Here is an 18,058-nt window from a genome sequence, read left to right on the forward strand (position 1 = left end):
TCGTAATTTAGAGCTCGCAGACTCGTCGTCCGATCGATTTTCGCTACATGTGAGGGGAGTATTAAAGGATTCTTGAGCAAACGCGTTTTTGATGTGTTAGTTACTACGTACACACTACTTTCGCCAAAAACTCGCCCCCGCTTCTTCCTATAGCTATAAACTACATGTGTTCATAAAAACTACCTGACGTGTCCATAAAATTGTGTGGTTTCCTAAACGTAATCACTCTCCATTGTTCTCCGTTTTCGTGTAAAAACACCAAAGGATGTTTACGTTGTTTTTGGTTTCTATTGAATCAGTCACAGTGAGAAAGAAAATCATTTGGGAGTAGAAACAGAACACTTTGTCTGCAAAGAGAAGTTCTTTTCTTGTAAGTGTTGTAACAGGACACCACCTATGAAAACTGTACAATAACAAGGTATTGTTCTGTGTGTTGGTTGGTGAAAATGGTTTCCTTTTTTACTCATCCGGCACTAGATTCTTTGGAAAACAGTATAGTCAGCTGACCTAGAATGATTGACGTAAGCGCTAGTTCATCTCTATATCCGTGGGGTAACCTATATCCGTTGTTTTAAAACAGGGTCATTTAAGGATACCAAGTTGACGAACGGTGGTTTCATATTGCAATATTTTCAAACGATTGCATTTTGAAACAACCGTGCGTAACTTGATCGATGTCCCTGAATACCGTTTTTTTAATCAACGGATATAGGTTACCCAGCAGATGAAGGTGAAAAGTTTTTGCTCTCCAAGCAGATCCAACTGTATTTCTTTTTTTTCTTCATTTCTATCGAGATTTCTGTCAGGGTGTCTATTTGTCCATCAGCCCAAAAGTACGGATGAAAAAAAAAAAAAAAAAAAAAACTTTAAAAGAATGACAAATTAGGAAGCCTAAGAAAAACGCCAAGAAGTTGTAAAAAAGACACTTTTTTGAATTTCTTTTTCTTCCTTCTTTCCTAGAAAGATTATGCAGTGTATCCCATATTACAATGGTGTACCCCTGAGCAAATACTACGAACACTGTATCAATACAGTTCTTATTGTTGGCATACTCCCAAGCCAGACATGCCCTACCCAACATTTCCTCCCTTTTTAATGGACCCAGACGCTTACCTCACGCCCCCCCCTCACACCCCCCCCACACACACACACACATCAGCATGTTCTCAATGTTTGTCTTCCCACCACAATTTGTGTGATTGAATCAAGGCCGTAATTCCATCAGCTAATGGCTCGCTAATTGGGCACCCAGGAAAAATCCTGGATCACTTCTTGCCCAAATTTGGGCAGAAGCACAGCCCTTTTGTTGTGAGCAGCTTTCCAGGGCGGCTCCCAACTTTATAATAACGTGTCAAGGACAAAAGATGCAAAAACTACAAGTTCTGCTGCAGTACCAAGGTCAAACACCAGGGGGGCCAAAATCGGTCTTGACCTTCATCTTCCTAACACCTATTCACATACTAAATATCTTTACAGTCCATACAGAGGTTCTAAAGTTATGCTGTTCACAATTATCCAGAAGCACCAACAGACACAACACACTCACACCAAACACAATACCTCCATTTTTTTCATGGAGGTAATAACGCTAGTTCACCTTTATCCGTCGGGTAACCTTTATCCGTTACTTTTTAAAAACAGGATACTTTGGCACATCAAGTTGGCAGGTGATAGTTTTAAACTACAATATCCTGAAAATATTGCAACTTGAAACTAATGTCCGTCAACGTGATATCCCCAAATACCCTGTTTTTAAAAGCAACGGATATAGGTTACCCGATGGACAAAGGTGAACAAGTGTTAACAAAAGAAGCGAGAAAATAATACATGATCCAATATTGTCCCTAGAACTTTATTTCCCCAGACACACAAAACCTGCTACGTGAAAAATATAGCTGCGACAATTCTCGTGTTATTGCTCAAACCGAGTTTATTGGCTATAAAACAAATCTCTTGATTCATGTTGGCTATGTTACAACAATATTGCAACAGCAAACCAGCCACCTCAAGATTGAAAGATGGCGTCTGGTAAAAATATGTCACATATTGAATTTTATTATATAAGGGAGTGGCATGAGCCAATCAGTTATAATATAAACATTATCAATGACGACAAGCCATAACTTTATTTTGGGGTATATTTAGTACCGTAGGCTTTTCTTAACCTAAAGTTGAAAGTACATTGTCTAGATCTAAGCCAACATTTGCAAAGAAAATTTGCAACTATTCCCACATCACTGCTAGTGCTACATGTATTTCATGTTCTATCCAGCTGGAAAAAATGTTAAAAGTACATACAGTATCCTCTGCATGCTAGTATATGGCAGCTATGAAAGAAACTGAATATAAAAGACAATGAAGATAGTTCTAACTAGTAATGTATATTGCATCTGAGTTGTAAACAATAATTATTTATGGAACGTGTAAGCAACCAAAGGTTTTATTCAACCGAGGTTTCAAGGACTGTCTGTCATTTCCTCAGTGCAATTCTGACTGATTCACATTGCACTGCAGCATAGGTGGCGCTGCTTACAGATGCGGTCCCAAACATACCCTGAGGAAGGTGACAGATGGACCAAAATCTTGCTTGAACAAAAGACTAGGTTGTTGTTATCCAGTGACTTATGACCTATTTACGAATGATAAGTACAAAGGATTAATCCATTGTTAGTGTCTATCATGGCCATGATCTGCTCTAACCCCTAATAATCCCAGATTAAGAACTAATGGAAACTGACCATCTCCATTCCAAAGATTGTTTTGATATGAACAGCTTAACAAAGAAAACCACACATTAAAGAATAAAAGAAATGCAATCAGTCTCGATGAGACATTCTCACCTTTATAAAGGCCTTTCATATAACACTTAAGTAAAATTCTGATGTCAATCTGTTTATTGACTTATTGATACTGCCTATAGTAGTAGTAGTCCTGTTGTTGTATAGAATTAGTAAATGCCATAATCTTTGCAGCTATATCTAGTTTAACATATATAAGTATTGAACATAATGGCACTTGTAAACAATGTGATATGAAGCCATGTCCAAATGTGCTATTTTCACTTTACTCATCAATTCCTTACAAGAACAATGCAGTCTAGATACCTACACTTCATCCTATTACATCAGTATTTCATTTAACAAAACTCTATTAGTTCTACATAAAGACATTATTGTGCTTGTATCTCGTGTCCTGTTAATCAGGAAAGTATCAGACTTTGAATTTTATTCAGACAAAAAAACTATGGAATGTAAAATGAGTTTAGTTGTAGTGAAAATGCTATGATATCTACAAGGGAAACTTTTTTCTCAAACATTCACTAGTTATCAAAGTATCAGTGTAATTCTTTGACATACTGTCCCTGGTATGAATATGTTTCTGTCATACGTTAACAGACATTTGACAACATTCACAATTGTCAAGTACAATGAGGGTTAGTGATACAAAAGTTTGGGATAATACTTTTCAGCTGCATTTGTTAGGAGAGCAACATTATGTAGCAGAAAAAAAACTTACAAAATTACAAAAGTATATGACAGACAAAAAATGATTGAAAATTGAATACAAATTGAACTGTCAGACAGTTAACCCTGGTAACTTCTGAGTTGGAAAAAAAATGGAGATTCGAAAAATTTTATGTAGAATATTTGTTCATTTGTTTACATATTGATTTAAAAAATGACACTTTAACATTGGGGAAATGTTCCAGTTGATACCAAAATCTATAGTACAGTTAGACCTAAAAGCTCCTTGGTAAGATTTCCCCAAATCCCAATGCTTTCCAAACTTCAAATGACCAGTACAGGGGTGGGTACCGGTACAGAAAATTCAGGTACAGGTATGGTTCTGGTACAGAGGATTAGGTTCAGGTCCGGACCTGACCTAATTGTCTGTGAAAAGTTTTGTAAAAGGGCGATACTCAAAACAATGGTCCATTTCGCTCTTTAGGAATCTGTTTGACTGTAGAAACTTGGTAGAAATGACTATGTACTCTCCCCTACTTCACTTTCTTGGACCAGTTAGCCCCAAAACATGTGAACTCCTGTCGATATAATCAATTCATTCAACTTCATTGTCTAATCGGTTCAAGATCTGGTCCACTTTTTTTTTCAGACTGGTCCAACAAGATAAAAAAGAGTTTTGTACCAGTACGCTATCCCGGTACCCACCCCTAGTAACCAGTTGTTGGATCGTACAGGTGCTATCTTGGCACGTTTCGATTGGCCATCCTCATGTTTCGCTCCACTTCAAACTGACGCAGGTCCGTTCTCTGTAGGAAGGCCTGTCTCTCCAGGTACCTGCAAATGTACAACAGAAAATTCTCTCAAAAAAGGTGTACAACAGTTCGTACAAGACAGAATGACAATTAATACATGGATGTCCCTGTAGCTCAAAAGGTAGCAGCCTCACATTTGAGCTCCTGGTTCCAAATATCAAAGTTGGTAAATGTAGCTAGGGGACCCCTGTTCGGCCATCTTTGTTGAAGCCACATTCATGTTTCAGAAAGGACAAAAAATGGGGGTCCTGTGTTTGAGTTTGACTTCTAACTTTCAAGTAACCAGCATTATTTCATATTTTCTGACAACTCTGTTGTAGTCAGTGACAGCTGCAACCTGAAAAAAAGCTTCACTTTGATGTCACAAAGTCAAATTTTGTCCAACATTCCCTCCACTCTGCAGTGAACAACTTACCTGAAAAAATACCAAGATTTCACAGTAAATCTTGAAAATTCTCCAACCTTACTTTCACGGTTTTTGCAGTGACGGTTTCCAAAAATGAAATGGAATATGCATTTCTATTGTGTCGCTACTCTATTACAGAATTGTTTCAAGCGTGAATCTAAAAATACCTCTTTTTCCCTCCTATTCCCGAATAAAATCATCACAAAGGCAAATGAATTTACAGTACTCAAACAGCCCTGGCTGTGTGTTTGTTGCAGCCAAACCAATAAATAAATAAATAAATACTCAAACTCTGCTCCAACTTCCATCAGTTTGCACACATGAACAGTTTCCAGTCATTCCGTATGCAAACATGTCAATTTGCGCACTCCGGGGAATCCTTATCACTGTACACTGCTGTGCACAGGGGTCTTGACCAGACCGCCCCCCTCCCCACCTCCCTGATAACCAAATCTCGCTCTAATGGATTAAAATGTTAATGGAGTGACCTGCTACAGCTCATTAACGGGAGAATGGCAGCAGGTATTCAGGAAAAGTCACGCTGGATGTGATAAGATATGGACTTTTGATTATAAGGGAGTTCCGAGGGGCAATAATTCACAGGTTGTTAATTGAAGGGTGGACAGTTTGGCGTGGTTTTTAAGTGTCGGGTACCGCCAAAGTACTCAAGAAAGTTTATTGTGGTGTGATGAAAATTATGGGGGAGGGGGGCATAAACATTATTGCAATGTAATGTATGCATATTAGAAAAGCCTGGAAGCACAACTGTTACAACAAAAGTGCTATATTTGTGGCAGTTATGGGACCCATGCATTGCTAATAAAAAAATTCATATAATTGTAAAGTAGGTTCTTGGTAACTTCATATGCCATAGTTTGGTCCGAACAATATGCAAGTCACGCTGTAAGAAGTCAGAACGCAAAGGCCTGTATAGGTAGGGCACCGTGTACTAGGGCAGTATGCACTGGATAGATACCAGGGCATTATGCACTGGAAAGATATATACCAGTAAGTGTCAGCTTCACGAACTTGTGTCATTAAGCCTCTAGCCACTGAAGAAGTTGTATACAATGAAACCGGTTTGGCCGACAGGCTGAATAAATTTTCAAAAACTTGAACTATGCGGCTCCAGATGTCTTACTGAGGGACGACTGCAGTGCGATATCAATTCTGGCTGGTTCACATTGTACTGCAGCACTAGGTGTCGCTGCTTACAGATGCAGTCCCAAACATATACAGAGAGATAGTCAACGTGTTTGGGGCATGATGTCTTGAGATATCCCAAAAATAGGTAAAAGAAGTCCCATAGCCTTTTTGAGACCGTAGGGGCAGTGGGTTGTTATCCACTGTGACTAGGGCAAAGTATTGAAAATCAGAACCCAACCCTCTCCTTCTACTACCTTTTAACTCCCCAACCTCCCCATTTTTACACCTGGGTAAAGTGAGAGAAGTTTTGTAAAGAGACATTCCCAAGGATGCTTGACTAGTAGCATGTCATAGGATTTGAACAAAGGACCTCTGGGTTCTGTGCCAAACACCCTAACCATTACACCAACACAAAGCTAAGAGAGGGTCTGCATGCTCTCTTCCGTAAGGCGTAGTCAGCCTATTTTTATTTCCCGTAACTCGTAGGGAAAGCCATCTTATCTCATAATTCGTAGTGAGGAGAACGAATTTAGCGTAATTGCCTGCCTTGATTTAGCATAATACATAGGGGGTTCTTCTGAATTTAGCGTAAATCGTTGTCGGGACCCCCCATGCTGACCCTCCTAAGAGCTTAATTTTTTGCAATCCAGTATGTTTTGCTGTCTGGCAAACAGGAAGTTTGTGTCTAAATTTCACGCATCACCTGGTATTTATTCAATGGGAATAACTGGTCTCTACTTAGGGCACACCAATTTAATTTCTTGGTTCACGGATTCGCTCGCTCCTATTTTTTGGAAAAAAAAAATAAAAATAAAAATTACCACTCAGCAAATTTTCACCATTAATGAAACCATTCACCAACTTTCTGGTGTAGCAAACATAAAAACTGACACTACTTTAAAAAAAAAAAACAGGTGCTGTTACTGTACAGTAATAGTGTTTTTGTACTTTTTTCAAGCTGAAAACTTTTTATTCTTTATGTTTTGGATTAGCCCTTACCTTTACCCCGACCATTTTACAATTTTTATTTTTATTTCGCCCTGTCGCTCCATATTTTTTATGAAAAAATCCGTGAACCAAGAAATTAAATTGGTGTGGCCTTAGATATCCATCTAAACAGGCTCATACCTGCCCCAGGGTACAAGTGGAACATAAGCTGATATAACCCCTGCCATATGCCACCCAATGTTGTACCATCTGTCTAGCTAAACAATCAGGGCACATGCCATTTGTTCTAACAGGGTAAAGCTGGTAGGACGAACAAAGGACCTGTTGTGTTATTACAGCAATCTTTGGGTTATGAAAGAGAAGTCTGTGTTGTGAGTGATATATTTGATTTCAGTGGTGTGTCCCTTTAATAGGCCATTATGATTTGCTTATATGGATGACATCCATTAATCAAATTGATTTAATGCATCAATTTCTGTCTGTTCAAAGATTGGGTCTGTGTTCAATGTATGCTATGTAAATTGTAAGTATTTACGCATCTCCACCATAGCAGGGGCCTCTAACACCCCATAATACTGTACAAAGTATACATATAGCACATACTGTAGTAAAAGTGGGGAGAAGACAGGGCAGTGATTTTTTGCAGTGATTTTGAATTTTCGGTAAAGTAGTCAACATGAAAACCGCCGTAAACATTTCTGCATTTACAGTATGTTGATCCCAAGTTTTCCCATTGCTCGGGTTGGTATGTTAATACACAGAGGAATGTGACAGGGTAAGGTATGAATGTAAATATTGATAGAATAACAGCTTATTTCCATAATCTTACTTCATTAAAAAAAGGTATAGGTAGTCCCATAGCCTTTTTGAGGCCATAGTGGCACTGGGTTGTTATCCACTGTGTCTAGGGCACAGTATTGGAAGGTAGAGCCCATCCCATCCTTCTAACCCCTAATACCAACCCCTTAACCCCTTCCCACCTGAAGTTAAAGGGGCATTCCACTCCAGAAGGGAGTCTTGTTTTCCAATAGATAATGTGTCAATGAATACACAATCAGCCGAATTTTGTGGAATTCACCTTGGGATGAATTACGTGATGTGTACAATAATGACACTCACTAAACCCATGCAGACCCTACCCATGCATTCCCTATACGCATAGACACTGTGTTTATCGTACATATTTTCGGAATAAATGAGGTACACTAAGCACACAGAGAAGGCAAATTGCTCATAAGATAGCAAAGAATACAAGAACAAGACGAGATTTCTTAGCGAACCTGAAATTAGTTTTGTAACCTTACCTAAAAGTTTTGCATTGTATTCAGCCATAGGGTTAATTCAATTAGAGGGTACTTGGGGAGTTTAGTAGAAGACTGAATGCTTTTGAGGCATGTGGAGCAACTGGGTACTTTATCGTATAATGTGAAGTAGTATGCAGTTATCACTTCCTAAAATTGATATCAATCGGAAAATAACACTCCCATGTGGAGTGGAATGCCCCTTTAAGTTTTACACCTGGGTGAAGTGATTTTTTTCTGGTTTTTACATGTTCATTATACCAGGGAAACCTGTGAAGCTTTTTTTGACAAGCATAATGAACAAACAGTGGACCACGCCTCGATGGTCCCGTCACAAGGACTGTAGCCCTGTCCTTTAGCGTACATGTTGGTGAGCGACACAGTCGGAATTGAACTCATGACTTCTAGTATCAGAAGCAACCCCACTAACCACCAGACTACAATGTATGCATGCTACTGTAAGCCTTGATCAGAAACAACAGTTTTTACCCAAATGCCCAGTACCCATATATGATTAGTATGATTCCTGTCTTGTTGGACTTGGCATTTAGAGAATATGTCTGTTGAATCTGAGCTGGGATTAGTATAGGGTTGTCCTGTGTTAATCAGACAGATGGTGCATCATCATCATCATCATCGGTCGACGTGATCAAATGTAGACATGTTCGCACATGTCTACACACGACGGGGGTTATACCGCCCCTTACGGGGTGACATACCCTTTCGTAGGCTAATTACAAGACGGTGCAGATGGTGCACAGTACTGTAAGTGTACATAAGTTTGCTGCAGTTTTATGCTTGCAATTTTCAAGGTGGCCTCATTAAGGCAAACTCAAAACCAGCACAAAATTTTTTGTTCTGTCTGAATGTAGCGTGTGCATGCTATACATTGTCAGGGCTTGAAATACCTTTTTCTGCATACATGTACCTGAACTAGAGCAAGTAACATTGAAAATTACCTGCACCAGAGAAATTTTACTCTGAATTTAGGAAGTATGGATCATACTAAATTTGTTCAGGAACCATTGCTATTTTTTTTTAATGCTGTATAGGTAGCAACAGTCCATGAATGTAATTACAATCCATATACACTTACATCATATGACATTCATTTATAAAACCCATTACATGGACTAGTGCTGGTTAGGTGCAGGTAGACACCAGAAAAACTAGTACCTGCACAGCTCCAATTTTACCTGCACTAACCTGCATATGCAGGTGGTATTTCAAGCCCAGATTGTACATTATTATGAACTTCAAGGGGGTTTTCATTCCGGTATATCAGTGACTGTAGCACTAGCATGAACTCCAAACTGCTGTGAAGACTCCATTTTCTCCAATCAAATCAGTGCCAAATCAAGTGCATTTACAGTACATATTTTGTATGCAGGACATATCTGACACTATGTAACAATACAGCAAATGTCTGGACTTTTCAAAGAACAAGACAAAACACACGGAGACGCTAAAAATAATCAGAACTGTGCAGTAGTCTAAATATCATAATATGGTCTGAGATATGATGTAATCCTAATGGCTTAGATTCTGTACATGCATAGGTGATTATATAAAAGTCCTTGAATTATAGAACTTGTTCTGTGAGTGAAGTTCCTTTCAAGCTGTAATACCATAAATGTATGTAGTTCACAGGGATTTTATTTCTGTTAGGGAGAAAATTCTTTTGGAGAATGCAATGCTATATAAGAGAATATACAGAACAGGCAACAGTATAATTCCGGATGAACACTTTGTTTCCAAAAAACCTCAATTCATTTAAAAATAGATTACCCATATGAATCAATATTTGTATAGTATATCCAAGGATGATCAATATATAGGTTGCAATTAGATGTCTCCATGAAGGCCAATTCTGCAGAATTCTGGGGATTCTACCAGAATTCTGGGAACATGAGCCAGAATTCTGTCAGAATTCTTGGACTCTGAGACAGAATTCTGCAGACCTTTCTTCATGGAGACATCTAATTGCAACCTATACATATTCACTATCCTTTGATATATCATACCTACAAATATCAATTCATCTGGTCAATCTATTATGAAATTATTAAGGTTTTCTGGAATTAGAGTGTTTGTCCAGAATTATACTGTCGCCTGTTACAGTAGCAATAATCGTTCCTTATTGAAAGGTTAAAGCAAGGCAAAGGTGCTCTGTGTTCCTTACCCTTCCTTCCCCCTGTTGTGAATGGCCAGGTCTTCTTCTATCTGCTCCTCCTTCTTGTAGGAGTCCCAGTCTATCTTAGACTTCACCTGTGGGAAAGAAAGTCACATTCTATCTTAGGCCACACAAATTTAATTTCTTGGTTCACGGATTTTTTCATAATAAATATGGAGCGAGAGGGCGAAATAAAAAAAAAATTGTAAAATGGTTGGGGTAAAGGTAACGGCTAATCCAAAACATAACGAAAAAAAGTTTTCAGCTTGAAAAAAGTACAAATTTTTGAACAGTAACAGCACCTGTACCCATACTTTAAGGAGCTTATAATATAAAGGCCAATTTGCTACACCAGAAAGTTGGTGAATGGTTTCATTAATGGTGAAAATTTGCTGAGTGGTAATTTTTATTTTTATTTTTTTTCCCAAAAAATAGGAGCGAGCAAATCCGTGAACCAAGAAATTAAATCGGTGTGGCCTTATATGTACACTTCAAATCTACAGTAGCACAATATATTTCTGCATTTCACTTTGCTAAAGATTATGTGCAAGGATGTCCCTGTAGCTCAACTGGTAGTAGCTACCAGCAGTTGGCAACTAGGAGACCCTGGTTCAAAGCCTGGGAAGGGCAATCAGTTGGGGCTGCACTCATCTTTTGAAAGGGATGTAAAATGGGGGTTACATGTTTGAGGAGGTGTCCTGAGTACGTTAAAGGGGAAGGGCTACCAACCCCTCCCTGTAAAAAATATACCATGCTACAGGGGTGACGCAACCATTAGTGCCTGCGACTAGAGCCCACAGTGAGAGAGCTCAAATAAAAACAAGGCTTTGAACCATTGAAAAGCCTTTCTTGATGGGATTTTATGTGAAATCTGGGCATTTTGGGAGTGGCTGCAGTAGGAAAGACCCTACACTTGTAGAATTAGTTGTAAAAAATGACCTTTCTCCATCGAGGGGGTTTCCGCACCCCCCTGAAATAGTGGTATCGTCGGCAGAATGCTGTTTTCAGCCAATGGGCCAATCCAAGGGCTCTAATTAGGGGGTGTATCAAAAGATTAGCCGTATAGAAATTCTTGCAAATGAATTTGCTGAGACTGGACACAGTAGGCTATCATTTGAAGGTAAGTTTGTATGGCTTGAACTTTTTATTCTTGAGATAATTGCATATTTGTTTCCTCAACTCTCCCATTGGAACGCATGTATTACTGAGGAAAATTCTAATGGCATCGTCTCCCTACAGAAAAAGTAAGGAGACTTACTGCCCTATGTGCTACTAGTCACTACAAGGGTCTGAATGAATGAATGAATGAATGAACTCAAGATTATGTGCAATCAATGCTGGCAGACGGAACTCATGAGTGCTGAGCACATAAAAAGGAAGTCGCAATAAATGTCCAAATTGACCTTGAACCTTGACCTACCAATGTGCTAATTTTTGGCTTCTTGCCGATCTTACTGAGCACGCTCCCCAACCCTCCGGCCGCCGGTCTCTTCACCCTAAAAATGATAACAAACACAATTCTTTTGGTGAACAAAAGAAACTGAATAGGATAAATTTATTGAATATCACTACTAGTATATCATTAACATGCTTCCTTCGGAGGTAGACCCAAAAGCCATAGAAAACTCCAGAAGGTGGCAATACGTGGACACACAAGCACTACTCAACAGAGCCCCCTAGAGAACAGCATCAGTACTGCAAAACATGGAAACAGGAAGAGCCAGGAAATATTTGTAGGAGGTTAAAAGTTACAGCCTGAGTACCATCCTCATTATTGACTACTGGCTCAATCCTTTCACTTGGTTAGCAAGTGAAAGGGTTGAGCCAGCAGTCCAGGGCTCTAGCCAGCTCGAAAATTTTTTCCTCAGCCAATTCCCATTGTTGCGAAAACACTTCCAGGAGTTAGAGAGACTGAACTGAGACTTTGAAAAATGGGTTTTAATGAGATTATTGTATGCGAAAGGGCACCGACACACTTCGTCAACAATAATAACAATAGCAAAACAAACAGTGTGTGGCTTTTACGACCGTGGACGGCGTCCCCAAGCCGCCTGTAGCTTCCACCAAGGATTTTTGTCCGTCAAGGTTGACGGATTGGTTTTAAAATTTTTCCGTCACACGCAGCAAATTTCCGTCAATTTCCGGAAAAAGGGATGCTGGCTAGAGCCCTGCAGCAGTCACTACGGAGGATGGTACTCAGGCTATAAAAGTTACCCTGTGACTGTGGAACCCCCTGGTCTGGGGACAGCGGTACTAATGGACTGTTGTGGTACAGGCGCATTGCTGGTACTGCTGTTGCCTGTTGCTGGTACTGCTGTTGAGGAGATAGGAGCGCTCTGGGCATCAACTGAGTCTGCGTCCACCTCTTCAGACACTCTGGAGAAGCAAAGGCAATAAGTGGACATACAATAAGTAGAACACGGGTGCCTAAGCAAATGTACGAACCAGGGTTGAAGCCAGGCTGAAATCCTTTTCCGTCCCCTTGATTTTGAATCCTATAGGCACAACGTTCCTAGGGGGATCTGGGGGCATGGAAATTTTGAAATCTAGCCCTTCTGAAACACTATTTCCTGCACTTTGAGGTGTAAATTTTGCTGGTAGACTAAGCTGTTCAACGGCTTCAGTTTTGGTGGAAAATTACACAAGGGAGACAGTTTTATTATATCTTTACATATCCATTTTTGTCCGTCACAGACAATGGAATGGGCAAATTTTTTCCGTCCCCAGCTACAAAATTCAGTCAAAGGATGGAAGGACGGGTGCTGGCTACAACCCTGGTACGAACCTTATGAAATTCGTACAAATCTTACAATAAGTGATACACATGAATCACTATGTGAAAATGTATGAACCTTATGCAGGGGTGCCTAAGCATTTGCATGAACCCGATGAGATTCGTACAAATATTTATTGGATACGCATGAATCACTATGCGAAAACGCACAAATCACCATGTGACACGCAGGAACTTTATGCAATTTGAACGAACCTATAATATGTGAAATCGGCCAACCACTGCCGGGGTGACGTGACAGACAGAGCAGGATTTTCAATATGGCAGCTTCGATCTTCCGTGACAGAAAAATACGACGTATCATGCCGAAATGAAGCAAACGATCATGTAAAGTGGTGCCTTACTTGACTTCCTCCCCAGCAAAGTCGTACACCTTTGTTACTGTGACTTTGGGCTTGGGCTTGGTCTGAGTCTGAGATGACGAGGCAGCCACACTGCTGGTCTTCTGCAAAAGTAAGGGGTTAATGACTTATTGTGCTATTTACCACTCACTGTACCGCACACTTGCTGCAATGGCACTGCTGCTCCCCCTAACACTTATATTTACTACTGCACCTTTATGGCAGTGTTCTTCTAAATGTCAGAGACCGAATTGCTAGGATTAGAATTTAATCACATCAAATATGAAAATCGTAATTTCAATCTTCATACAAAAACAATTTATTGTTACTATTGCGTACTAGATTTTAGTATTCAACCTTCTGTATACAAATGTAACAAGCCTTTGAAAATTTCATTCTCTGAATACTATAATTTCTTTTTTTTTTATGAAAAATTTTCGACAGACATACCAAAAACAGTTAGCCTGGGTACCATTCTATTTCTACCGGGGCTCCTTACACTTGCTTCCCTAAAAAAATATTATTAGATATTATCATATTATTAAAAGTATTTTTAGGGGTAGCGAGTGTAAGGAGTCCCGGATGGTACCTAGGCTAAAAAACAGTACCTTCCATTAAATTAGTAGCCTCTTCCATTGACCCATGACCTGTCACATCTGATAACAATGAGTTCTACCACCTCTGAAGCCGACTTCCTGTCATTCCCACAAGTCTGGCCTTTGCAGCCAATCACTTACCATCTTCCCAATCCCTTTCTGCCACTCTACTGACAGTGTATTCAAATAACACATTAATTACTGCACATGCCAAAAACAAAGGCCTTGGGACACAGATGAAAAAAGATGCATGACTACTGAGATTTTGCTCTTAGGCAACTTTCTATTTCACTTCCTGTTTCTTTCTCTGCCCACTTTCCTTACCTGTGACAGGCTCCCCAACCCTCCCGCAGAAGACGTCTTGGGCCGGGCAGGTGGTCCTCCAACATCCTTCAAGAAACTGGCCCACAGGTCGTCAGCTTTCTTCTTCTCTACTTCTTCTGTGACCTTAGTCTGTTCTGACTCTTCTTCTCTTTCCTCTTGTTCTTCTTCTTCTTCTTCTTCATTACCTGGTTTATCTTCCTCATCATCTTCTTCTTCTTTGTTTTCAAAATGGACTCCACGTTTACTTTGTCTGGAAAAAAAATTGGGCTACAATGTAAGGTAGGTAAAGGTAAGGATGGAAATATACATTTCATGTCTGCAATTGAATAGTATATCGGATTCTGTAAATAGTTTCATCACGTTGGTAGATCAATTGAACAAAGTCTTCTTAGTGACACAAACTTCCTTTAAATTTTCTGGAAACGTTTCCACGACCATCTGTCGCCTTCATCTTCAAAATGAGACAAATACTATCGGTGCGATGTGAACAAGACAGTGCAATTTAAGCTTAACCTATTGTATTGTGACTCTGTTGAGTTTATAAAGCACCAATAGTATTTGTTTAATTTTGTGATGATGAATATGGCCGCCGAAATGTTACTGAAGAATTAAGTTTAAAGGATGGTTGCGTAACAAAGATGACTTTGTTCACATTGAATTGTATGATTTATGACAGGACAATAGACTACAAAGTATATCATACTTTATGTCATACATACGAAACGTTTGATACAGGTGTTCCAGACTGTGTGATAACTTTCTGTATCACACAGGTTCTAAGTTATATCACACAGGCTTCCTTCGAGTAAATCAAACTATTTCGAACGGGCCGAATACGGCACGGTTGAGAATTTGAATACCGGATTCGGACGTTAGAATTGCTGTTGTTACAATCTTTTGTTCCAGGACACGTTTTCTCAACTTCTGCTGCATTTTGCATCGAAACATGTGTTTTCTCAGGTGGGTATAAAATACAACATGGTGTATTCCGCATCACCCTCCATCCCAGCCCTCCCGTGGGTCAGATCACCCTCCAGCCTTCGGGCAATTCTTCCCGCGGTTGGACTTGTACCTCGGGTGATACGGAATACACCGTGTTGTATTCTATATATACTACTAACCTGACTGGAAGACTGGATTTGCTTTTCTTCTGTGCCTTCTTCCCCTTGGGTCTGAAATCTCCATCTTCCTCCTCACCTTCAGGTTCTGAGTCTTCACTGATCTCACCACCTGTGGAAACAAACATAGCTTGGGAATCTAGCAATCCCAGAATGGATTCTTTTGAAACCTAGGACGTGGCAAAGTCCTTTCCAGGACAAACTCCCTGACAAAGTAGAGTAGAGTAGAGTTTCTTCGGCCAGGTAGGAAACGTCTGGTTCCATTTTAGGCCGCTCTTCACTTCTACGTCACAGTCATTTCCAGTTTGTGGGGGTTGTCTAGAGCTCGGTAATCAAAGTACACTTTGTGTTTCCGCATGAACATAAAATTCTGAATGACCAGGGATGCCATTAGGTCATTTGTAATTTTGCCCCTCAAGATACCATAGGATGCACCATTTCAATAATATTAATAATTATATCGGGTATATTTGCCACTAGTGGGTTGAGTAATGCGCCACACAGCCGTAGCATTTCAACATGAAATTCTAAAAAACTGTGCACTGTGGAAGATAGATGCCCCCAAACCCACATACAATAGCCATGCCGCGACTCACCAAGAAATTTGGACCCCATTTTAAAATATCCTAGCTAAAAGCCTGATCAACAAACACGATGAAGCAAGTGCAAATGCTGATGAAGAAGTAATGGTTCCCACATACCTGATGGCACATAGTCTTCATCCTCACTGTCAGAGGAGAACTGGTCTTCAGAGTCACTCATGGTGGGTCAGATATTCACTCTGCTCTTCTGGAACATAAACCAACTACATTAACGTATACTGTGAGTGGGAACTGGTTATCTATGGGCAGTGTCTTCTGAGCAGTTAGAGAGACAACAACAAAAACATAATTTGACTTTTGAGAGTCTCATAGAGGTTACAAGTATATCCTTTTTTAATCAGGAGTCCTTGCTCACACACAAACATACGCACATACACACAGACAAACATGCACGTACACACACACACGTGCATGCATAGACAAACACACGCACACGCACATACACACAAACATACACGTATACACACACACGTGCATGCATAGACAAACACACACACACACATACACATGTACACACACACGCGTGCATGCATAGACAAACACACACACATGTACACACACACACGTGCATGAGCAAAACTACGAAAGCTTCACCCTCCTTTTTCAGCACTCGACTCTAGTGCTGAAGATGGCTTCAGCACTGGATTTCCAGTGCTGAATGTTCGTCAGCACTGGGTTTCCAGTGTTGATGGCTCTCAGCACTGGAAACGCCGGCGTCAGCACTGGAAATCGAGTGCTGACGAACATCCAGCCCTAAAAATTGAGTGCTCGGACGATTGTCCGCACTGGCCACTCAAATCATTTCCAGAAGGGCTGCAATTATGATTTGCAATCACACACAATAAAGTTGTTAACGTTACATATATCCAATTCCAACTACACAACAAATGTAATAACTCAGATTCAGGCTTCTGAACTTGAACCATATCTTTATTAAAATTTACGCCTAGTACCGCTCTCAGTACTTTTTAAAATGATATCTATCCCGTACACATTATACATAAGTCCAGTTTCAATTACACATCGGCACAACTTCGGTTTCTTGGCATGAAGTTACTTATTATTGATTTGAATCTACGCCAAGTACCGCTGTCATCACTAGGACACTGCTGTTCTGGAAAGACTTCAGCACTGGTTTGAAGATTGGTCCAGTGCTGAAAAGACGTCAGCAGTCGTTTTCCAGTGCTCAAGATTTCTCAGCACTGGTGTTCCAGTGCTGACGTGTCCCTGAGCACTGGTAAATCCAGTGCTGAAGGTGAAGCTTTTGTAATTCAGCACTTGGTTCCAGTGCTGACTGTGATTTCAGCACTGGGTAACTAGTGGTAACCTGTGCTGAACATTCTTCAGCACTGGAAAACCAGTGCTGATTAGTCTTTGACCATTGAATCAGCACTGGAATACCAGTGCGGAAGGTGAAGCTTTCGTAGACTTGCCGTGCATGCATAGACAAACACACACACACACACACATAGTGACATACACATGTACACACACACGTGCATGCATAGACACACACACACACACACACACACACACACACACACATGTACACACACACACACATACACACAAACGCACACAGAAACACATAGCAGTTAACATTGTGACGCATCGTTTTGTCAAAACTGACACCTTCTACAGTGTCATATTACGACAAATCTAAGAAAACAGTCATCAGACCTCACACCACAAACCTAGAAGTTTAGTAGAAAGATCACTCGATCAGAAGTCACAAGGACCTAGTAGATCTCACCTGTTAGAATCTTGCTGTGACGTTTTTACCTCACCTTTTTCACAGGTAAATGAAAACGTGCTGTCAACTACAGGCAGAGACCATTTATAGCTGTCTCTTCAATTTATTATATACAGCCTGTATATATCTTATTAAAAATATCAAGAAGACACAAAATTTTTGTATTATTTACTCTTATTTATACATTTTTTTATAATATTAGTAAAGATTTATCATTAAGAATTTGTTATGAGACGATTTTTTCTGCTACAAGAGAGGCCATTTTAACAGGCGTTAAAAA

At 39.9% G+C, this 18,058-nt stretch overlaps 1 protein-coding gene across 2 annotated transcripts; it reads right to left on the reverse strand.

Moving 5' to 3' along the window:
* Positions 1-3,898: 3,898 nt before the first annotated feature.
* Positions 3,899-17,877, reverse strand: LOC118418593 (craniofacial development protein 1-like). 2 transcript variants are annotated; one of them, XM_035824587.1, is made up of 9 exons: positions 17,779-17,877; positions 16,125-16,212; positions 15,427-15,535; positions 14,306-14,555; positions 13,389-13,489; positions 12,465-12,626; positions 11,671-11,746; positions 10,260-10,345; positions 3,899-4,298 (listed from the first exon to the last, which is right to left on the reverse strand). In XM_035824587.1, exons 2-9 carry the CDS (start codon positions 16,183-16,185, stop codon positions 4,202-4,204), a joined length of 942 nt encoding a protein of 313 aa, XP_035680480.1. In that variant the 5' UTR covers positions 16,186-16,212; positions 17,779-17,877; the 3' UTR covers positions 3,899-4,201. The 2 variants fall into 2 exon arrangements, with proteins under 2 accessions (XP_035680480.1, XP_035680481.1); XM_035824588.1 differs by having other exon boundaries at positions 16,125-16,209; positions 17,779-17,856.
* Between the last annotated feature and the right edge of the window lie 181 nt (positions 17,878-18,058).

Source organism: Branchiostoma floridae, chromosome 6 (genome assembly GCF_000003815.2).
Source record: "Branchiostoma floridae strain S238N-H82 chromosome 6, Bfl_VNyyK, whole genome shotgun sequence".
In the NCBI taxonomy this organism is placed as follows: domain Eukaryota; kingdom Metazoa; phylum Chordata; class Leptocardii; order Amphioxiformes; family Branchiostomatidae; genus Branchiostoma; species Branchiostoma floridae.